The sequence below is a fragment of the Rissa tridactyla genome, chromosome 6 (genome assembly GCF_028500815.1).
Source record: "Rissa tridactyla isolate bRisTri1 chromosome 6, bRisTri1.patW.cur.20221130, whole genome shotgun sequence".
Lineage (NCBI taxonomy): Eukaryota > Metazoa > Chordata > Aves > Charadriiformes > Laridae > Rissa > Rissa tridactyla.
The window spans coordinates 42762995-42787184 of record NC_071471.1 but is presented as its reverse complement, the minus strand read 5'-3'; the positions used below and the strand labels follow the sequence as shown (position 1 = coordinate 42787184).

Sequence of the window (24190 nt, the reverse complement as noted above, 5' to 3'; positions counted from 1 at the left end):
CTTCAATTTTCACGGGCTACTTTTGTGTCATGCAGTTCCATGCACCCTTGAAAGACCAGTAGCTAGTTTAGCTTTAGATATTTATAAACATTTCTATACTTTCTACTCTTCAACCTAAATTTTAGAGTTCAACCAACATTAGAAATTGTCACTGTCATTTTTGGTGTGGCCAACATACTATTTTTAGCTAATTAGAGGTTTTAGATATTATTACCTTAGGAATAATATGTTGTAGAGCAGCACAGCTGTATTAGAAACATATGAAAAGTACTGTTTGTCATATGGATTTCACTACTTTGTGTGCGGAGTGTGGGAATATGGCTACACTATATAGCTGTACACACACCACAGATTGATGAGTTTGACCAACTTCTATGCTAATTACTATTCATTCCCTCTAAACAGACTCCTTTTCGCAAGTTTCAACAAGCATTCCGCATGGAAATACAAGCTGCACTGCTTTGTAAGTAAGATTATGGCTATACTGTTCGGTATGGTGTTAATTTATTTTAAATCCTGCTTTATCTTTATTTGGTAAACATTGTAAAGAATAACAGCAATAGTGGTATGTATTGCTGTATGCACTGTCTAAAAACGGATGCTTTATTAGAAAGCACCCACTTGTGATGGTTCAAATTTAATAATTCTAGTAAAAGTTTATGGAGGAGAAATGACTCCCATCCTTCTCTATCTGCAAGTAAAAAATGAAATTCAATCTCTCTGCATCCTTAGGCATGTGTTAGTCATTCCTGCTTTCAGGTCTTCTGATGCTACCTCACAATTTATGGGTATAAAGAAACAAGAGAGTATTTGGTATAGAACCTACAGCACAAATGAAGCAGGTATCATGCCAAGTGTGTCCAAGAGCTTCAATGAATTTATCTCCAGCTTCAACAGGATAATCACAGCCATGGCATTTTGTGCTGAACAAAGCAATATAATCTAAAATAAAAGAAAAAAGCAAAAAGCAAACTTAGAACAAACTCTTAACATAATTGTATTAACTCCAAGACAAATACTCAGTTTCCAGAGGATGAATTTTTGCATTGTTTTTTCTCAGTTTCCCACTACATTCACTGAAACACTCACACTGAAATTTGCTTCTTTTCTTTCATTATTTAAATACAAACTTGGTGCAAAACTCCATGTCAGCACAACAGTTGTCATTACAAACATAGAAAACAAACAAAAAATCAATGAAATTTGAAGTTTTATTTCTCACATTAGTTTTAAATTAGCTTTAATGTATCTAGAATCTATTCATAAGGACAAATATGGCCATACAAAACACAATCTAATGGCAAGTGAGTGTTACTGTAAGGGTGGTATAAAAGCATAGTTTAAGTTTCCATGACTGTATTTATCTTCTGTCTGCATTAAGAGAGAGTATTATGGAAACTCCATACTGGCTGATTACTACATGTTTACTTTGATTATCAAGTGCAATTTGGAAAGACTTGACATTGAAAATGCTTAGCAGAAATTATAAGGATATGGAATTCATGAGTCATTACAGGTTATGACAAAACCTCCAATTTTAAAAGGTAGGTGCCAAGTCAGTCATGCTGTATGGTTTTCATTCTTCACTAGGATTCCTAGTGATTTTTCATCTGATTTTTAAAATTTGATTTGTGCAACCATAAGGAAGGAATCTCCAGAGAGAAGTAGGCCAGAAGCTCATTAAATGGACAAGGCAAGGCTAACAGAGGGAATACCACTTAAACCTTAACCTGCTTCCTAAGCATGTCAGGCAACTCATTTGCATGGCAAGCACCATTTATTAAACCATATTACCCTTCCCCTAGTTTAGGAAAAGCTGGCCTTTTCCTTTCTTAGTTGGCAAGAAACAGCTCATTTGTTGCAGCACTCAGAAAACAAATCGTCACTACCATGTGTTGCACATCTGACCAGAGCTATCTTTTCATATATGTTGGTCGATCAGTTTTAGGGTGAAGTAGCAGTATCAGAGGTCATAATTCAAGCAACTGAGTAAAGAGAATGTGGGCAGCCACCCACACATACTGTATAAAAGCCCTACCAGAACCCTAGAAGAAGAATTTTTCACCCCATAACATGTAGATTTCTAGCGAGCAGAATCTACCAGGGAAGTGAGGGGGACAGGCAAAAAAAAAAGTGTAGGGAGAGAAATGGAAGGTCAGTATTGTAATATGTAAGGGAGAGAAATGAAGTAAGGCATTCTGGGACATAGAGGCAAAAGACCAGCACTCTGCCAGTCAATCATATAAAGTGGAGAAAAATACAGAGAGGGAAACACCTGTATATGCAGAAAGTGGAAACAAAATCCATGCTGGATGGGTAACATTTCATTTTGTTCATCATCTGGTTTATTCTTATTTTGCTTCCATACAACATGATTACTAAGCAGAAATGTCCAGATTGCCATACCTTTCTCACAGTAAGGTTCCCCATCCTCCATGTGAAAGAGGCTATTCCCAAACGGCATCTTACAAGCAGCACAGACAAAGCAACTTGTGTGCCAAGTCTGTCTTAGGGCATGCATCACTTCCTGTAAAACAAACAAACAAACAAACAAAAATATCCAGCAGAATAGCATGCCCTGCAACTACCTACTGGAGAAAAATACAAGGCAGAGATGCTCTATATTTTTCCCTTTTGTATCAGCCAATTCCCCTCCTCAGAAGAAAGAAATATGACAGAAATTGAGGTCCTTTGGAGAGAAAGAGGGAATAGGACTGCAAACTTTCTAGAACAATGTATTTTGCCAAAATGAAACAACATAGTTCAGACAGCTGTTGTATCAACATGCCCAGTCGCTGTTGCAGGAGAGATTCTGCACAAAGATTCTGATTATTTTTTCCTTTGTTGTGACGTGACTGGTATGAACTCTTCAATGCAAGAGTATGATTTGTTAAATAAATTTCAAAGAGTAATTTTCTTTCTAAGACCAAGAAACGCATGCAGGGGATAAGTGATTTAAGTCTGATGTTTCAAAACAACTTAGATTATGTACTAATTTCTTCAAGCTTCTCACAAGAACACTTCATAAACTATATGTGAAAATCAAAAAAAACCAAAAAAAAAACGGTTCTTAGATTTTAACTTATGTGAGTCTGTGTGCCTGTTCCTAAGCCGTGTATTTATCACAAAAAAACCCCGATTCTGTGCAACTGATGTTCTCTTGAACCGAGTATCCAGATTTTATCAGCTTCTTTCTTCTATCCAGTATGGAGCAATCTCTATTACTGCTTCATTGTTATCTTGTCATACAGAAGTCCTCCAAGTCCAAAAGCTGCTGTACTGAGCTCTGATACACGGTTACCTGCTAATTTGTCAATCTTGTGCCCAAGATGATGTATGACAATGTATCTCTGTCAAACAGTTCAGATTTCAAAGGGCCAGCTGCATAACTTGTAAATTAATTTAACTTTGTTAACTTCAGCGAAACAGCAGTGATTTACACCAGCTGAGAATCTAGATCCTATTTTATGTTGCTTCCAATTATATATGTAGACTCTGATTGTCTTTTAAAGATTATTTTTAATCTCCATGACTATGACAAAAGAGATTGAAGTCCTCATCCATCCTTTCAATCCAATGAATAGACAAAATAGTCTAATTTATGTTTGCCATATATCTCATTAGAGAATCACCATTTGAGATTCATTAACTTCTGTTACTGTTTGCAAAACAGCTATCACTGATAAATAGGCTTGGATCCATTTATGAACCTCACTGAGCTAAGAGGCAAAAAACAGATTGAGAAATCTTATTAATATAAATAGAGGCAGCTGGCATCTTTGCTATTTTCCTGATGAAAATCCATAATGGGGAACTGATTTGTGCCAGCATTAATTAGGTAAGTTAAGTCAGTACTCTGTTGTAAAATTACTGCTACTGCTGCAGTAGCAAACAAGACTTCGTTGGAGCCAGAGCTTCACCAGATTTCTGATGCTGCCATCCCTAATTGGCAATTGCAGAGAAAACCATCTAGTCTGTCAATGCCATCATTTAGACAGAGGTCTAAAGGTGACAGCTAAGCAGTGAAAAACCAGTGTGGTACTCCTTGCTTCCTCATTTAAGAGAATCATGTCATATATTCACTGTAACTACATGCATAAATACACTGCTAAAATTATCTTACGGTATTCCAACCTCATCACCATCTAAGGTATATGTAGAACAAATTTACTTGTACCTAAGCATGAGTATATTAAGACAAAAGTGGCATCTATTTTTGCCTTTCTGCAATTCAGATCTTTGTATTTATTCTGTATTTTCTTAACTATAAGAAGCCAGCAGAATTCCTCTTGACAGCTGTGTTGCTAGCTGCCAGTGAGGTGCAGCAAGAGCAATGGGCTCTTACCAAGATCACTGACTTCATTGAAATTTAGACTAAGTCCTGTATAAGAAAAAAACAACCCAGTTCAACCCATTCTCGGGTTGAAACAAAAACCAACCCATTCTTACTATGAATATAAGGACAAGATAGATAAAAAGTAACATAGTGTGTATCAGATAGTGAAGAACTATCCAGAAAGTGTTACTTATTTCACAATCAGTGAGATGGTAATTGTATTACATATTCTGTCTATGAGCTGAATAAGGTACAGAAATATCCAAGATTTAGGATAGACAAAAATTATTATACAATAAAATGTTTCTCATTCAGAAATAATCAATAGGCTGGGAAATTATTATTTAAATGGGGGAAATAATTAAATATCTACATTCATTGCTTACAGTCTAAACTATTTCACTGTTTCAGTGAACCACGCAGTTGGAGAAAGGGTTAAGCTTGTTGTCTTACCCCCATGATCTTAGTGTGGCATCTGGCACAGGTTGGTGCAAAGAACTGTTCATAACAGCGTTCACAGTACACACTATTCTGCTCTTCCACAAAGCACATATCAGCCAAGGATGTCTTGCAGTAAGCACAATTGAATTCTTCTGGGTGCCAAGAGCGACCCATGGCTACCAGGAAAGGACCCCTGTAAACAATCATAATTATTTTATTTGTATTGCAAAAAGACTGAACGACCCTGATTACAAACCCACTTTGTTAGATGCCACATACGTGTATAACAAGCATTCTAGTTGAATCATGAAGGTGCATATTAAAATAAGATCCAGAAGCCTGAAAAGAAATGGTCTTTTTCAAGATCATTATTCAAACACTTTGCCAATTGGTTAAAATATTTCATTACTGTTTAGTCATCTACATTGGATTTACAGACAACTGTTGGAAAAATCATCAGTTGTTTTCATATCAGCATAGCTATAAGTGATCTTCGTAAATGGCTGCAAAGACAACAGGAAAAGGCTACAGCTTGTAACACAGAATATAATGCTACTATTTGAAAGCATGAAAAAGCAGACAAATTTTCAAACCTACACATCCACACCTCACAATAGCTCCTAAAGTCTCCTGCCTTCTTTTCATTTGAGAGAGCACTGCATGCGACATGTTGTAGAAATGTCAGACTATCAGGTGACAACTTGCTGTTTGATTATATGCAAGACACATTAAATTAGTTTTGGTGATTTACTCTTGATTGTAATTAGATATAGTGATTATTACTGGAGTCCCTCAGTTTCAGAGTATACAAAGGGCAATAATCAGCAGTTTCATATCACCAAACTAGCTCCTTTTAGTGGGGGAGACTGTCATTAAACATGGATTACTTAAAGTTGGTTAACAATGGGCACCGGTCCAGCAGAATGAATTGGGAGAGGCATGCTATGAATCACTGGTAATAGAGTGTAGGCATTATCTTTCTCCAGACACAAAGGCAACAATTACATTTGGCTGCTGTTCCAAAATGATGTCTCGTTCCTTTTCTCTCCATAATCCTCCCCCCACTCCCCCAACTCTTCCAATGACGTTGTACATACCTCCTTCAAGGGGTACCTTAGGACCAGTGACTTGTTTAAAAAACAAACAGTGATTTGCCACAGCATCCAAGAAACAAACAATTAGCATGTATAACTTTGCAGTGATAAAAAGTGAACCACACAATAGCAAGATGAGCTCTGGAAATGTTAAATTAATGAAGCAGACAACAGAAATCCCTGCTGGGTAATTTAACTGAGTCTTAGGCTCTGGTACTGTATATTAATGTACAATAACCAGTCTCTCTGATATCTTTTTTCTCCATCATCCCTCTTCAAAACCTCATGACCTTACCGAATTATGCTGTTACAGTGCCCACAGAGAGGAGTTCGGCTGCTAGCTGGAAAACGCTCAGCCCTCTGAACTGTTCCCCGGGCTATTGCAGGAGCCTGTGAAGAAGTTGAAACTGGAGATGGGTAAGCAGATGTTGAGGCAGGAGATGGTACTGAAGCACCTCTTGGTAGGATGTTCTTTGTGACAGTGGTGGTGGTTTTTCCAGGTGCAAATTTCTGGGAAAAGGAGTCATCTGTTACCCAGGGAGGGCGACTTGCAGGCTCAGCGTTGGCAGGCGTGTAGGAATGAACTGGTGCTGGTGCTGTTTTAAGTATCCCAAAAGAAACCAAGAAGTATTTTAAAGTCTTTTCTTCTGATGGCAATACAGCAACACTTACCAAAGGGTACTCCACGACACACAAAAAATAAAAGCTTCAGATGACACTTAATTATGGTCTGTCCCATTATTGCTCATTAACTCTGGACTGAAGCCAAGGATATCAGCACAATCACTGACTTTTAATCCACGTGCATTACAGAAGTCATTGCCTACTGGCTTTTACAGATTTTATGGAGACCATTTTCAAGGGCATCTCTTCAGTTTCTAGTAGGAATGGATATGACAATTCTGTGATAATTTCAGACTGCCACATAATCTACTTAAGGTCAAAAATAGAAAGGCCAGATTCATGTAATAAAGCTTTAGATGGAATTCCCCATAATTTCAATAAGGTATGCTTAAATTTTTATCTCATTACATTCGTTAAAATGCAGCATTTTCCACAAATGTCACTGTTATCTATCATTTGTAGGTTTTACTCCTAGGTTTCTGAAGAAAAACAGGCTCACACAGGGAACGCAGAGATAGAGAGCACTGGAAGCAATATTGAGGGAGCCAGTTCAGCTCACATGACCAGCAAGACAAAGCCAACAGCACTTAGAAGAAGGCCAGGCTTGCGGTTATGAGTGATCTCAGTTCAGTTCTTGGCTCTGCCACAGACTTCCTGTATAACTTCTAGCAAAGCATAGTATCTCTGTGCCTCAGTTCCCGTGTATAAAGTAGAAATATTATACTTCCTTTCTTCCGCCCTTTGACTATCATATAAAATCTTCAGTGCGGACTGCCTCTGTGTTTGTATGCACCAGACTCTAATCTTGGGTGGAGCTTTATCACATAAAAATAAGCAGAAGCTAGAGCCTGCGCATACCAACAAGTTTTCCCATTACCCTGCTCTTTTCAAAACGTGAGATCTTGCATTGTATAGGACTGAAGTCACTGCCCAAGAAACTGCCTCGCTTTGCCAAGTACAGGAGCACTAATAGCAGTTTTTCCTTTGCAAGGAAAACAAAGTGAATGATTGTTGGTTTGTGTGAGGAGGAACAGAAGCTTGGAGAGTTGAAGTGCTTGGCCCAAATGAGAGCACAGATTTGGGAAGAGAATTCAGTTCTTCTGCAGTCTAGGCAAACACTCTGCATAGTAGGTTCCAGTGACCAAATACAACATTTACAGTTTTAAGGGGCTTGCAGGCAGAAAGGTATTTCAACCAAGAAGAGGGTTCTGTATCTTTCTGGATAATTAAGTGGTGAGAAGATTATGTTCTACTCAGCACTCCTCCCTTAGCCCACATGCTGCCACATAGAATAGCATACACTGATTATTGGCAATTGCAGGTGCTTAAATTGCATATATATCAATCCACCGTGATCACTCTAGTGATCTCTGATTTGCTTCTTTTTATTGAGTTCAGAGTTGAATCTAATGCATCTTCTTGATAAAACTTTCTTATGCTACAGCATCAACAAAGTTTCTGTTTCATAAAACTGTATCCCACCTTAGCTTGAGGCTTCTTTTTCTTTTTTTTTTTTTTTTTTTTAAACTTGGGAATGGTAAACAGTGTTTAAAGATTTCAGAACAGAGAGTTTATATGCAATCTCTTTAAACCCTGAGGCTGTTGCTATTTATGTATTACGGTATTAAGCTAGGCAAAATTAGAAGGCAATATTTCATCTCTAATTGGCAAGTTCAAAAGGCTCCCACCTATGAGGCTCTCTAATTAAATAAGGTGACTTCTAGCTCACTTAGTTTTGTGAAAGGATTCTCCCTCCCCCAAGAGCCAATTCTTGTTCATGTGAAGTACAGCAGTGTATCCCACAGAGGGCCTAACAAAATGGTCAGATATTCAAACCCAGAGTTCCAGAAGTGAAGAACAAATGCAGTGCAGGTACTATTTTTAGGATGTCTTTTTCTATGATTGTCTTTAGTAAATTCAGCTTACGATCTTTTAGTTTTTCACTTTTACAGCTCTTAGTTTTTCACTTTTTCTTCCTTAATCTCACAATGTCAGTGTTTTATTTTTCCAGTTTGTTTATTCCAGTGAATGTAGGCAGCATATGATTTATCTGGGTTCAGATTAATCTAGACTCTTCTGAAGGATAGACACTAGGGAAGGGTCTCTGTCTTTCATTGTCTACCTTTTCTACTTGCCATGGTAAAATAAAGCAGCAAAATATATTTTTTTCCGGTTGCTGAAAGAAGATACCAGGGGAAGTAATGCAAAATGAAAAATGTTGGGTGTTTGCAACTGCTCTGAGTTCTCTTTTCAGCCATTATCATTTAATTTTACAGGCTGGATTTATTACAACATATTTTCCCCCTGTAAACAGGCAGGAATTACTATTGATTTAAAGTAGTGTCATTGCAACGTATTAGAAAGGTTTCGCTGAGATTTTATCTATTAAGAGGGAATTATTATCTTGTTATCTCATAGCTATATCCCTAAGCTTATATGAACAACTCTCTTGTCTTAGTAGCTACTGTCATACAAATTCACTGTGCATGTTTACATATTTCAAAGTCCTCCAACATACATGCAGCAGATAAAAGGTGCTGTTCGCTGGTAAAAAGTACTAAGATTCAGTATATCAGAGAATAGATTCTCGAAATACCAGTATGGTAAGAACTGACCCTTAACTGTTCAAAAATGAATGAATAACTTGGTAACCAACCCCCTATCACCTTGTTTCTCTCAGCCCTCAGACTCTCTTAATGTAGAAGAGAAAGAATGGGACTGTTATCCTGAGAGAGTGGCAGGAGAAGAGGTCTCTCAACAGCCATAGGAACAAACCAATTCCTTGCTTCTGGGAAATTCGGAATTCTCTCCATCAGCTCTTCATTTATGGTCAATGGATATTTTCCCTCCAGAAAAAATAGGCGTGTTACCAATATTCATTTAGTAAGGTCAAGATTCGTATAGTCTCAAATGCTTTAGTCTTACATACTAGCTCACACTGTGAAAACAATTTTCCTTTTTTCTTTTCCTTTGTTAGGGGAACACATAATTGTTATTCTTTGTAATATTTTTCCAGTAACAAATGTCATTGATAATCACAACTGATTTGGCTTGTTCTACACTTAGTGGCCACATCCTTGAAGCCCAAAATTTCCTATATACTGTTCCAGTATATAGTAGATGATAGACAGATTATCCTCCCCCTCTACTCTGCCTTGGTGAGGCCGCATCTGGAGTACTCTGTCCAGTTCTGGGCTCCCCAGTTCAAGAAGGCCAGGGAACTACTGGAGAGAGTCCAGCAAAGGGCTACAAAGATGACTAGAACACCTCTCTTATGAAGAAAGGCTGAGGGACCGGGGTCTTTTTAGTCTGGAAAAAAGACGGCTGCCCAGCGATAGGACAAGAGGTAACAGGCACAAACTTGAACATAGGAAGTTCCACCTAAACATGAGGAGGAACTTCTTTACTTTGAGGGTGGCAGAGCACCGGAACAGGCTGCCCAGAGAGGTCATGGAGTCTCCATCTCTGGAGACATTCAAAACCCGCCTGGATGCATTCCTGTGCAACCTGCTCTAGGGGAACTCGTTCTGGCAGGGAGGTTGGACTAGATGATCTCCAGAGGTCCCTTCCAACCCCTATCATTCGGTGATTCTCTGACAAAGCAGATAATGCAACGAGTCCTTTATAAGAAGACGCTATTCTTATTCAGAAGAATTTAAAGTGAAAGGTGGTACGTAACCTGCTGTTTTAGTATTGAAGGTGCTTAGGATTCAGGAAGAAGTTCATTGAAGTCTCTGGGAATCTTTACCAATTTCTAAAAGAGTGGATCAGGCCTTTACACTTGAGCACTTTTACATACACAAGTAGTCCTGATTGGACTTACAGATATGAAAGGAAAGATCTGCTTTTTTACTTTTAGGTATCGTGTTACTTCATAGTATAAAACTGGTGTTTGAGTTGCTTGGAATATATGAAAGCACTATTGTAGTCTGGGAAAACCTACAAGAAAGGAATACACAAGTATTTTCTGCCATCTAGTGGACCTTGTTCAGAAAAGAAGTCTATGTTCCTTTTAAAAACGGATTATGAAATTAATGGGACAAAGAAGGGAAAAGATTTCAGAGTTCACAGCTTTCCCTATAGAAAGAAAACAAAGATTTTTAGCAGCAGAAAATTCCCACGAGAGTTAAGTTAGTCAAAGTAGTATTCTTTCTTTGCTTTAAAGTGTAGACTTACTGATTACTCCCATCTGAGCCAGATACTCAACACTGCAGTTTCATTTTGAGATTGGTTTCAGTGTAAAAAAGGTTTGGCCCCATTATTTTTTTTAATCTAAGACAGATTAAAATAGTCTTGAAAACCATTTTAGTGATTGATTTGGCTGTATGGATATTCCATGTATGAGGCTGTTGTGGGCCAGCTACTTCCAGATTAAAACACCCGCCATTTTTAGGGGAAGCAAGTCATCTCATTCCCATTAACACTGAGGGCTAGCATAAAGACATTCCTCTTCTAAATTCTACATTGCAAATCCTTATAGTGATCTGCACTACTTTGGCCTTTTCACATAGTGGATTTACAAAAATAGAAGTGTAAGAAATTATTTACTAAAGTGAGAGTAGAGTTGTTGCAAAAGCCTGAGGTTGCATTTAGATCGGAAGAAAAATCTGGATTTTTTGATTTCTTATGTCAACATCTGAGAATAGCTGGTTCTCTCAGACTGAGGTTGCATTTTACACTGCAGGACGGAATTTATATGCATTGACGAAGTTGGGTGAGGAGGTTTTCTAACTGTCTTTATGGTTTGTTTCAAAGTACTATTGATCTTTCCAATCTGTCACAGGAAATGCCATTTCCTCTATTTCTTCCCAAAAGACAATTTCCCATTTGCTCAGGACTACAACTGTAACTATCTCCAGGGCCACCTCATGTTCACAAACCAGTATGAAGTGCTACTACGTCAAATACATAAAATACATAAAAAGTTCCAAAACAAACCCCAAATATCTTCAATAAAATCGGTCTGTAATCTCTTTTGTCCCTGAGTCACTCTGGGGTTCAATTATGAAGGTATTTTAGAATCCTTTATGGGATATTTCAGAATCCTAAACAATTCAAACAATTTCTGTTTCTTTCTCTGCCGACTTCAATGCTGATTTAATTTTGTCTGTGTCATTTATCTGATTAGATATTATTCTGAATTTTCTCCTGTTCTCTAGAGTACATTATATCCTTGCAGTGCCTGCAAAATAAGAATTTTCCACACACAGGCAGACAATATATGCAGCTGAAGTAAGTTTGTTTTATACATAGTGACACAGAACATAGTTTCCATACTGTGTATTTTAAGCCTTTATTGGGAGGCAAGAGGGCTCAAACACAGCAATATAAGGAATTACAAAGAAGATGCCCATCACAGGAGTAAACAAAAGCATTGCCTCTTATTCCGAGTCCAATTCAACAGCTAGCTTTTTCTTTAACAGATACAGCTACTAATTGGATTTAGCTACAGATTTATTTCTGTGGCAGGTTTGTATATTCAGAACTGGAGTTTATAATTCCTCCAAATGAGCATGGAGCTTAGTATCAATCAGTGTATTTAGGAGTTATTTTTACTTGCCACAGTTTGCTCTGTTTTGCATTATGGAAATAAATCCTCTGTCTTCATCTTTCCTTCTTTTGCAAGACAAAAATAACAACATTTGCCTTCAGTGAGAACATGGTATGTACTGACACACTTAACCAAAAGCAAATAAGGAGAAGCTGAAACCTTTATTTACTTTGAGACCCTTAGATAGCTCATAAGAGCTCTGAACTGGCTTTTTCCACCTTTATAGCTCAAATATAAAGGTCAATCGATTGATCTGTATGTCTGCTTTATGTCTAAGTAAAATTTCTGCATTGGTTTTATTTCAGTAGATCCAGAGATAGAGCATTACAAAAGACAGAGTTTAAGATTGTTAGAATTCTTGGCCTTTTCATATTTACTTGACTGTCAAGATATAAATCAACTTTTTAATTCTCTTGCTAAGATCAGAACAAGCTTAATTTGAAACAGAACTGCATTTAGACTTATATTGCTGCTTCATTTAATTTGTTCATTTTGAAGGTTCACATTTTGGTCATCAATGGTTTTAGAAATTCATTCCATTTGTAACACATTAATACAAAGGGAATTTAAATAACATCAAGGAGCATATTTTCCACATGAATGAATAATCAAATATATTCCTTCACTAACTGGATCTGTGGGAAATGGAAGCATAGCATTATGAAGTACTTTAATACGTCATTCTTTATTTCAAATATAAGCCCAACTTTGAGGAGTTCAATATATGGCCTTACCTATTCTGCAAATATATCCTAATCAAGCACCTTCACTTAGTTTATCTCCTTCCTGAGTTGTGCATTCTTAAGCTATTTTATCAATTCTGAAGTGTCATTGGGCTCCTAATTAGGCGTGCTGGTTTATTTTCCAAATGTGTTTCTTCTGAAAAATCAGGCTACTTATTTTTTATTACAGACTTCTCCCTTGATTTTATTATTTTTCCTCCATTTGTTCTACATTTTCACTCCGAAGCAGAATACAAACACAACATAATCTTCGATCTTCAGATAAGCTGAAGCAAAACTAGCAACTAGCAGCATTTGGTTCCCTGTATATAAATCTTTCCTACTGTGTGTGTGTCCTATTGCAAAGTGTGCATTCTTTGCATTTTCTTTTTCTAAAAGAAGTGCATGTGCCTTTGTGTTCTGAATACTTTCAGTACTTTAAAGTCATCTTACCTGGCTGGTAGACAGAGGGCTTTATGCTGGCAGTAGTAACAACTCTTGGTTTTGAAGTAGCAGAAGCAGCAGGACTTTCACCGTAGCTTCCAGAAACTGGCATTGGTGTATATGGCTGGTTTGCATTTCTAAAAGCAAAATGAAGGTATGAGAAACTTTATGAACAGCAAAAGTTACTGATTATGAAATAACAGATCTGGCAGCTTCCAAAGCACTCCAAGAGGAACTGTCCTTGAGAGCTACAGAGAGAACATTGTGAGATTCATTAGTCTTTATCATTGCTAAGAAAGGCTCGGACAATTCTTCAGAAAGAAAAATTAGCTGAATAAGGATTTTTAAATAATGCCAACTTGCTCTTGTCACAGAAAATAGCTTACTGAAGGAATATGACCAATTTATTAAAGGAACTCTCAGTTTAAGAAGGGCTCAGACTTAAGGAACATGAACAGAAAGTTTGAGTTTGCTGTCCCTCTACAAACAAATAGGCCTGTTCTTGTCTAAGATAAATTAATGAGGGATATCTCGTTGACTCAAAAAGATACTGGCTCAGCATAATTACTACTACTACAAATACTAACTACTGTTTATAAGCATTGTACTCTTTTCAAAGATTGTAGTGACCTTTAAAAAGCATTTCTGAAACTAACTCTTTTTCCCTATTTAGACTCAAACCACAATTTACATTAATTTTTCTAATGTTCAGATGCAGCTAACCCAAAAGCATCTGATATGCAATATTACGATGCGATTTCTGCATTCCTAGATTAAAAACATTTGTTCAGGGTTCCAAACATCAATAAGAAATAGTTTTTCTCTATTTCATGGCTTGGATGGTGATTCTCAGTTTGATTATAGTAACATTTTGAAATATATGCCTCTTCTATTTGCCTGTTACTTAGGATGATTCTATTTGTAGTGACTTTGCTTCAGAGACCACTAAAAGAGCATTACAAACAAAGCAACAGAGAATAAAGAAGTACAAGGAAGGGAAGCAACAGGTACAGAGATGCGTGCAGTAATAAAAACCATTTACTATTGAACATCATTCTTACCCTGAAAACAGTTTTCCTTTCTTTTTCAGTTTCACTATCTGTATGAACCAGGTCCCTATCCATTTGTGCTGACAATTTAGGAGTTATTTACATAGTGGCTTTTGTCTATAGGAAAACATTTGTCAGCATAAGAAAAAAAAGCATCCAGCTTTGACAGACTATCAGTCCATCTTGAGTTGTACTTTCTTTAACAGTGGAAATAGATGCATCAGGACAGAACGTGTTATAATTTTTACATATGGCAAACCCAGCACATTCCTTCCAGTACAGGTAAATAACACTCTGACAAATTTAAACTTTTGATTTTTAATTTTGAACAAAATAAACCTATCCTTACAACATAGCATTTTGCTACTCTGACAGTGCTTATATTATAGATGTAGTTTGCATAGCATTGCTGCCTCAGGCTAATTTATTTTGTCTATTTAGTTTGACCTAGAAACATAGCTATTGCTACAATGACTATAGCTCATTATTTCTGTACCTAGTCTAGGGCGTAGGGCTCCACTGTACCATGACTGAACAGGACCCAAGATAACCTATTTTAGTGAGTTTGTATTCACTGCAAATGCTGTTGTGAACTGTGCTGTCATTTTGTAACTGCCAAGGCTGTTCTAAGCACAGTAAGACTTTTACTTTCTTGTCATCTATTTCCTATTGATACCTCCTCATCTGTAGTGCATAAGAACATGCTGTACTCAGGGTCACTGAACAGAGGACCATTGCTCCTACTGTAACAGAAACAGGAAGATGTACGCTTCAGGTACACTGGCTTCACATACAGCTTTCAAAATGCCTTTAACTAAATACGCACTGTCAAAAAACTTTTCCTTGTTTCAAAAATCTACTATTTGCGGTAAACTAGACAGAAAACCAGTAAAACATACTTACCTTTACAGGACCAGTGATCAATGTTTACAATGTGGATTAAAAGTTTTTAAATCATGTGCCTTAATCTGAAACTGGCATACACTCACGAAAGTCTAGTCCCAGATGTGCAGGTCCATTGGTAGAAAGATTCATTTGAAGCTCTCTTAACGCACAAAATACATAAAGAAGTTCTGAGGCAGATTAGTGATACTTAGACTGTCATGAAGAAAAATGGTTATTCAAAATTCAAGTGTTTCCCAAGGTTACCAGCATGATAAAACCATGTCACTAGATTTCTTTGTATGTTCAGGAAATGAAGTTGAAAACCCCAAAACCAACACATACACAAAAAATGTATTCATAGTAGTACCAAAATCATGGCAAAATTAAAAGAAGTCAACTACTGAACTCTTTTATAAGTGTGTGATGCATATTAAATAAAAGGAAGATAAAAAGACTTGTCAAAGAGAAATAAAGTGTTACGCTGCATCATTAAGTGTTTTAGTGAAGTTAAAAGATTTATCAGAATTTCTGCTGAAGAAAAGGAAGTGGCATGTGATTAAAAGAAAGAAAAAAAACCCAAAAAATGAAAGGAAGAAAGGAAGAAAGGAGAAAGAAAAGAAAAGAGAAAAGAGAAAGAAAAGAAAAAAGAGAAAAGAGAAAAGAGAAAAGAAGAGAAGAGAAGAGAAGAGAAAAAAGAAAAGAAAAGAAAAGAAAAGAAAAGAAAAGAAAAGAAAAGAAAAGAAAAGAAAAGAAAAGAAAAGAAAAGAAAAGAAAAGAAAAGAAAAGAAAAGAAAAGAAAAGAAAAGAAAAGAAAAGAGAAAAGAAAAGAGAAAAGAAAAGAGAAAAGAAAAGAAAAGAAAAGAAAAGAAAAGAAAAGAAAAGAAAAGAAAAGAAAAGAAAAGAAAAGAAAAGAAAAGAAAAGAAAAGAGAAAAGAAAAAGATGTACTAAGGATCAAAGATGCTTTAATGGAACAGGAAGCAATGGCATCTTGAAAAGCAGTGAAAGCACCCTAACTGAATTTATCTGTAGCAACCAATGGCATGTGACAGGCAGCGAATTAAATACCGGCTCTGATAACTATTAGTTGTCAGAAAAAGAAAGAGTAAATATTTCTAAGCAGATCATTTTTATGTTAATACTTCACTAGATGCCTACTAGCAGCAATAAACGGATTTGTTACGTGCTTTTAAGGTAGAGTAGCTGCACAAAACATTTTTATACCTCTTCTTTGACTGGTAGCTGATGGAGGTGGAAGAATGCCGGTTGAAACTAAAATGAGACAAATGTTGTATTTGAAAAAAAATTACCAAGAAAATTGGCATATCTTTTCCTACAGTGAATTTCCTTATGAATAAAAGGTGCTCTTAAGTGCTAAAGTACACAACATGTACATATTTATAATCACATAAGATCAGTATTACATTACATTTTGCTTATCGTATTTAAGCTAGGAATCATAGTGAAACCTGAATAATGATAACATAAATACATGAGCTGAGTATATTGCTCCATAAATCATTTTAATCCAGTTTTGCTCATTCTTTAGTTGTGGAATTCCAATTCAACCACTGAACTGCTGGCTTTGACATTCACCATTTATTTGTATTAGCACAGAAAAATGAGTTTCTTTTTGTCAGTATCATAAGCTTACATTGCATCAGATCTTAAAAGCAAACCTCAAAATGAACCAAAGTCCAAAGATCACCTGAGTTCCCTAGCTTGTGAGGCAACTAGGACAACCTCACAGAAAGGACAGGCTTGAAGTAGTTGAAGCAACAACATCAAGACATCAAGTTCACCTTTTCCCTTGCAATACCATTCTATTGTTCATTTACTAAACAGAGTCTTAGGTAGATTTTTTTTCTTGGGGAAACAGCATAATTTCAGAACAAAAATGATTTATTTATGTAAGAACAGAAAGTACTTAAAAGCCTGGACAGTGTATGAGAAACAAGAGGATTCAGAACAAACACAGCTCCCATCTAAATGCAGAGCAGTGCAGGGCTACATGGCATCCCACAGGAGCACAGCCCACATTTGCCAGAATTACCAGAAGCCTATCGTACGCCAGTTATTTTCCTAGCTTCTGGAAAAGAGTTTTCCTTCCCTTTACCACAGACACAGCACTTGGATTAAAATCCTAGGATCACAGAAGCCGTACCTTCCTTTCAGAATATAATCACAACTCTTTGTGTCGTTTCTCCTCTTGTTGTATTCCCAGAGTCTCACTGGTCGCCCTGCTTTTACCCTCTAGATGGAATAGCCAATTGCATAAAGAGCTTCATAGCTTATTTAAAACACTCCTGCTATGCTTTCTTCTTTGCAAGTAAGATTGTAAGTGAAAAAGTAAGATAACATTGCAGATTTAAACGTAAGAGTAACACAATCACTTAAGGATTAGTGATTTTAACATTCCTCTTTAGCAACATTATAAAGATTTTACTTGTGTTACGTGTTATGCGCATGGCCTCGCTCACAAAGGCAAAATCACTATAGAACTGGATCTACCAAAGTTGAAAATCAGATTTAAATAGTTAAGGACATTGATCAAGAAATCCTCCTGCATTTTCTTGGTGGACCTTTTTAAGGTATCTAGAAGGAAAAAAACCCACCCCAACAAACACTGGAACAATGGTGGTAAAATCTCAGCCTCATTCTACCTGAGCATGTTTTACAGGATGGGGATACTGTTGTAAGTAAGGTCATCCATATTTTATTTTGAACTAAAATTATATGAAATGCTGCAATGCTCCAATAGTATATGTCAAATTGAAACTGGATTTTTAAGTCTGTATTTTGGCATGCTAATGCATTGCTCACTTTCTAAATGAAAACTATGATGCTCAAAAATTTGAATTATAAATTATTGTAGAAGCCAGTTTTAGTCCCTTATGTTTGAATACACTAGCTATAATACATGACAGTTTTTAAACCAAACATGGAAGTAGTGCACAAAGATAAAGAACCTATTTCAGCGGCATCACAGCCCTCCAAAACAAACAAAGAGTTTGCTTCTTGTACCTAATTATCAGAGAATCAATTTTTTGCAGGTCCTACAAGTTTCTGATTTATGTCCCAAGGCTTGCTGAATTACTGAACTTCCGAGAGAGATATTAGCTAAGAGAATAACATTTGCCTGCTGATAGCTTGAAGCATATGTCAGCATGATACCTGTGTCATCCATTGGCAAGTAAGATTTTAGGGCAGTACTGTATAAAGCTGATATGCTGTAGATCTTATATATTTGTCTTAATAATTGCCAGGTGCGAGCAATAGGTTTTAGTAGTCTGATTAAAGCAGTGCTTTCTGAAATGGACAGTTGTTTTTCATAGATTTTTAGGTTGGAAGAGACCTCGGGAGGTCTCTCATCTAACCTCCGCTCAAAGCAAGGCCAGCTCTGAGGTCAGACCAGGTTGCTCAGTGTTTTATCCAGTGGTGTCTTGAAAACCTTCAACAATGGAGACACATAGCCTCCCCAGAGAACCTGCTTCCTTTCAAAGGGGCAGGAAAGGGTAAAATGGTCCACGTCAAGCTAATGCAGGAGATAAAAGACATTTGAATTGGAAGTATATTTTAATATCTCAAGGTGATCTTTTTATCCTCATTACTCATTAAAATTGTGATTCACACCAGTTAGTCCATATTGATGCATAATTACAAATGAATTTATAGTTTCGAGGCCTCACACTGCTTCCCTTCTCCCTGTTAAAGGAATGTGAAATTAAAGTGTAACAGATAAATGCTCCATCAAGAAATATTAGCTCCAAGATAGCCATGCAAGTAGTGTCAGCAAATAATGGCTATCTTTATACTAATTTATTAGCTGTTTGTATATAAATTATACATAATTGTTGCTTAACTGTCATTTCCAAGACAGCAATGAAAACAAAGCTCTTTTATGGAGAGTAGATTTATCCAAAAAGATAACAAAAGATACCTGCATCTAATTCTTATACCAAAAGCTATGCCAGCAGTTGTCAGTCTGTCCCAAGTTATACTCTATTCCTGAACAATGTAGCTGTGATAATTGAATATGAAGAATGCCTATTTTGGGATTCAGAAGGTCTATCCATAGTTCTGTGATTAATACAAATGAATTATAAGCTTCTTAAATGAATAGCCTTCAGTTAAAAAAAAGTATGCATGCATTAACCATTTTGTGAAAACATGCCTTCTGCCTACTCGGGCAGCCTTATTATGTTAAACTGTCTGTCTCCAAAAGGTTTCCAAAGATCTACCACTTTTAGAACTCTGATTTAAAAGCTCACAATGCTACAATTCACGTGTTCCTAAGGGTTTCTGAAGTTTTTAGATGGCTCCGAGTACAGTCTTATAACTCAACACGGCCCCCCTGAGTAGCAGTATTCTCAGTATTCAAATCTGTCTGTCTTCATCTAGTCAGACAGCTTCACAGAATAATCAAAACAATCTAAAGGAAATTTTATTTCTGAAATACAGCCATTTCTTAAAACTGGAAAATTTGTAGTTTTTACATTTTAAAAGTGTGATGTGTTCTTTAGCCCTGCCCTTATATCCTCCTATTCAAGATACTAAGAAATTGTCAATGAGTAGCATTTTTTTCACTCAAGTGCAAAAACGCCTTTCTAATCTTGGATGGGCAATAAAAATATATCTGGTAAAGATTTTACCAATGGAGTCCTAAAAGTGATGTATGCAATGCATCTGTGATTTTATCTTTCTGTATTCCTCCAAAATTGTTCATGAAATTAAATTCTTTCATTATCTGATTGTTTTTCTTGAAGGGGAAAAACTAAGGCCTTTTGTGACATCAATGCTAATCTCAATAAAATATGCACATAATGCAGAAATAAAAAGTATTACACAGAGTACTGCTACTACAGGCAGGCTTCAGAGACCTATTATTACCTATTAGGAAATCTCTTATGCAGATATGTAAAAATATACCTCTCATAGCAAGATTGATATGGGTCCTAAGATATAGACTGATGAAACATGAATAGATGTCCCTTGTCTGGCCAGAGCAGTCACCAAGGCTTCAATTTAATTTCATGTTCTGACTGATAGATACATTTCAGTCCTCAACTGAGAGAAACACTAAAACTGAGTCTTTTCTGTAGCTCAGAAGAAATAAAAAGGTTTTACATGCCAGCATTTAATCAAGCTCAAATATGCAGAGTTATTGATGCTTAGGAAGCAAGGGACTTTCCCTGGTTATAAGAGGCTTTTAGCTGTCTCCTACAACAACTATGTAGGACGCTCTTCTCACAGAGGTATGTGATCATTCCAACTGACTAAAAGAGATTTGTTAATAAAACAGACAGTGGGTGAAATAGTACTGGTGACATTTAAGAGCCTACTCATACCACAGGATCGAATGAAAAAGCAGTGTAAGAATTACTTCTGAAATGCACCGAGTACTCCTCCAAGAACAAGCAATAGGAGAAGAGGAAATGGCGTTAAGTTGTGCCAGAGAAAGTTTAGATTACATATTAGGAAAAGATTCTTCACCAAAAGGGTTGTCAAACATTGGAACAGGCTGCCCAGGGAAGTGGCTGAGTTTGCCATCCCTGAAGGTGTTTAAAAGATGTGTAGATGTGGTGCTGAGGGACACGGTTTGGTGGTGGACTTGGCAGTGCTAGGTTAATGGTTGGACTCAATGATCTTAAACGTCTTTTCCAACCGAAACGATTCTGTGATTCTCACAATGTGAAAATTATGTCCTCTTAAGGTATTTTATGATGGATACCCACAAATAATGAATGCCCTAAATAACTTATCACTTTGGAGTTTTGAAAGTTCATACATAAAGTGTCAGTAAATACCCTTGCATCTGTTCTTCCTTCTGTTCTTGGTAACATTCTGGTGACATTCGCCAACTTCATAATTTAATTGAAACCAGTGTACTTCCACTCAAATAAATAGAATTACATCAGTAGTTAATTTTATTTCTTATGTTTTATCAGCTCCATATGGGAATTGCATCCCCTGTGTAATTCCCATGGCTGTAAACAGCCATGCTTACATCTTAAAATTCAGAACTCTTCTGATCTTCTGTTCTGTAGCTGTTTCATTTTTGCATTGGTTTCAGTGATGTGAAGCCAACCAAAATGCTTTCAAGTATGTACCTGTGCATAGCACTTAACTGCTGTTCTCTATGATGCTCTTGAGAAAGATCATTATACTTCTTGATGTGTAGCCTTCAAGCTCATGTGTTTTGTTCATTTCAAACATCACCTTTGGGTGATTCCTAACTACCTTTTTATATCAAGATAAGAGAGACATGGATAATTGTAATCTCAAATGTATTGCTGATTCAGTTTTTCATTATTTCTGAAGATTGTGTTCAGATGATGAATCTTAAAATCTACTGCTTTCTCCTCTGTTAGTTTTGACAAAGTGTTAATGAAAGCAATGAAAATGCTTAGCAGTGAGGCAGTACAGCAACATTCTCTCTTTCTAGTGATAGATGCCACCTTTCCTTATCAGTGGTCATTCATTAGTCATGATTAAGAGCACAATAAAAGAAGGTCTGTGATTCCTGTGATCCTGTGTTTTCACCAAGGAAAAAAAAGTCTGTCATTCTCACCCAGTGTCACTAGATAAATATTTTCATTTTAAGATGGCAAAACCAGCACAAACCAACCACCTGAAATACCTTTGTTCCAAAAGGATCTTTTGGTCACATATCCTAAATCTAAAACTTAGGTGTTTCCTAGCTTGGTTTTAATGTGAAAGATAAGCAAGAAGGCTATTCCTTTAAACACATCATGCTCTTCAATAGTCTCTGCCAAGCCAATCTCTTAAGATGCTGAAAACCTTAAATCAGAGAGTAATACAGAATAAAACCAAATTAAGTTAAAAGATAAAGAAGAGAGCTTTACAGATATACCTAGACTGAGATGAGATAGCAGATGAAATGGTGGAAGCTGCTAAGGACATGTTCTTGGACCCATGGGAAGGCTTAGGCTGTGAAAGAGAGCTGGGGGCTGCAAGCACTCTGCAGAAGACACATGAAAGCATGGACAAAATAATTTAACAGGGACAAAAATAGTGACATCAGAATCGAGCTTTGTCGGAGTTCATGTACAGGAGGACTCCTGGATAGTTACCAGGAACAGGTTTTCTGTAGCGTACACCTGCAGACTGACAGAATTGCAACAACATTCCTACAGAACACAAGACAAAATGCACACATTATGTAAAAATCTTAAAACCAGAGTCTACCAATAACTAAGAAAGACAATATGTCAGGACAGGACTTTTATCGACAATACGTGTTTTTATCTGCAAGATCTGAAGATGTTTGAGTCTGAATTCAAGCTAAGCTTTTTAATATGCAAGCAGTACCAGACAAAAGATTCTCCTATTTGAAACACAAGTCATTGTCACGATTAGTTTAGTAGAGGCATTTATTTTTGAAGCATATATTAGATAATCCATTTTCTTCATGTTACAGTTTGAACTGAGAGATAAAAATTACTTAAACCATGTCATTATTTTATGTGGAAGTGCCTTACAGCACAGTTCTGAATTACAGAATAATACCTTATTCAAGCCTCCTTTGCTAGCTGGATGATTGATTTTCTTGCACTGAAATAAAAACGCTGGAGTCTGGTAGGTCGTGGTTAGGTAAAAACTGACTAAAGCGAGAAACTAAGCAGTTGGTACATGTAAATAACTTAAGTCAGCTAGCAAAAATTAAACATGAAATAGAGCCAAGAGAACATTTCCAATTCCATTTACACAAATCTAAGATATGACAGACTACATCTTAGGTCTCAATTATTTGAAGTAGTTTGCATTACTGGAAGCGTGGTTTTCCTTGGATTTTTAAAGCATGCTAAACCATACATCTTTTAGGAATATTCATCAAAAATCAAAGAGAAAAGAATAGTATGCACCAAAGGAAATCACTCTATCTCCAAAATTACTATAATGTAACTGACAGCAGTATAAATCCCACTCGTTTCTTCACAGACTGAGAACTTTTAATATACACGCTAACTCCTACTGTACTACAAGTCTTATGAATGCATACCTCCCTGAAACACAATTTAGGTCTATAGCTAAATCTCATTAGAGAAAAAGTAGTAGATATATCTAATAGAAATTAATTGACTTAATACCTTACTGAGCAAGTCAATCATCAGACGCGTGGTTTTATTGACATATTGCTCATTGTCCACCATGTTTCACTGACATCTGCTATGATATGGTAAGCTCAATCACGTGAGTAAATGACGTTTTTTAATTTTCCATTTCATGTCATACTGCAGAAACGCTATTAAAAGAGCCTTCATTCAACCACCGTTAACTATTGTGAGGACTTGTTTTGGTTTTATTACAAATGGTGAAAAAACATTTCTAGTTTTAAACCTAGACTTGCTTTCTGAAAATGTAAGCTGTACTGCAGACTTAAAACTACATTTTTTAGGGCAGTTTTATTTTGCAAATTCGTTGCAAACATGAACAACATACTTCAAAATAAGAAACCACACCAAAATATATAAAAGCATCTAAAATAGGTTACAGCTTTTACATACTACATTCTTAAGTTAAGAATGTGTATGCAGCATTTCCAGAGCCATACCGGGGTGTATGTGCGAAAGGACAAAGCAATGAAGCATTACCTTTGGAAGGAGGATGAGAAAGACTCTTGCGCTACTGAGGTGGTTGCTGGTGGTGTCATCAGACTGGCTGTATTTTGAGCAGCAGTAGCAGGCTGATGTGCTGAAGCATGTGGTGCAGGAGCAGAGGCAGAACTGGTAGACACCGGAGCATGCTCAACAGGGGTACTAATTAAAGTTAAATTAAATAAAACAAGAAGCATCTTAAGAAGGCGTGTATTTAAACATAGAGCATAAAACCTACTATGTTTGAACCTGAAGCTGCAAACATAGTAGCAGGCTGTATTACTGAGGGAAAAGCACAATTATGCAAAGGAAAAAAAAAAAGACATTTGTTAGGCCTTTTCGGATGTGCAGTTAAGACTTTCACGCAGTTCCAGTCCTGCTTGACTGAAATTTATCCCTCTCACTTAAGTCCTGCTCCCACTGAAGCC

At 36.6% G+C, this 24190-nt stretch overlaps 1 protein-coding gene across 18 annotated transcripts in view; it reads right to left on the bottom strand.

The window, feature by feature from the left end:
- LDB3 (LIM domain binding 3) overlaps nt 1–24190 on the bottom strand; it is a 129466-nt gene that overhangs the window by 5837 nt on the left and 99439 nt on the right. For 9 of the 18 annotated variants that reach the window (XM_054206918.1, XM_054206920.1, XM_054206919.1 and 6 more), the window contains 8 exons: nt 23760–23924; nt 22019–22126; nt 16369–16416; nt 13222–13349; nt 6167–6467; nt 4790–4970; nt 2407–2527; nt 827–942 (listed from right to left, as the gene is read on the bottom strand). In XM_054206918.1, the coding sequence (XP_054062893.1) occupies nt 827–942; nt 2407–2527; nt 4790–4970; nt 6167–6467; nt 13222–13349; nt 16369–16416; nt 22019–22126; nt 23760–23924 (1168 nt within the window). The remainder of the gene's footprint in view (nt 1–826; nt 943–2406; nt 2528–4789; nt 4971–6166; nt 6468–13221; nt 13350–16368; nt 16417–22018; nt 22127–23759; nt 23925–24190) is intronic. The other 9 variants (XM_054206925.1, XM_054206931.1, XM_054206928.1 and 6 more) reach the window with 6 other exon arrangements.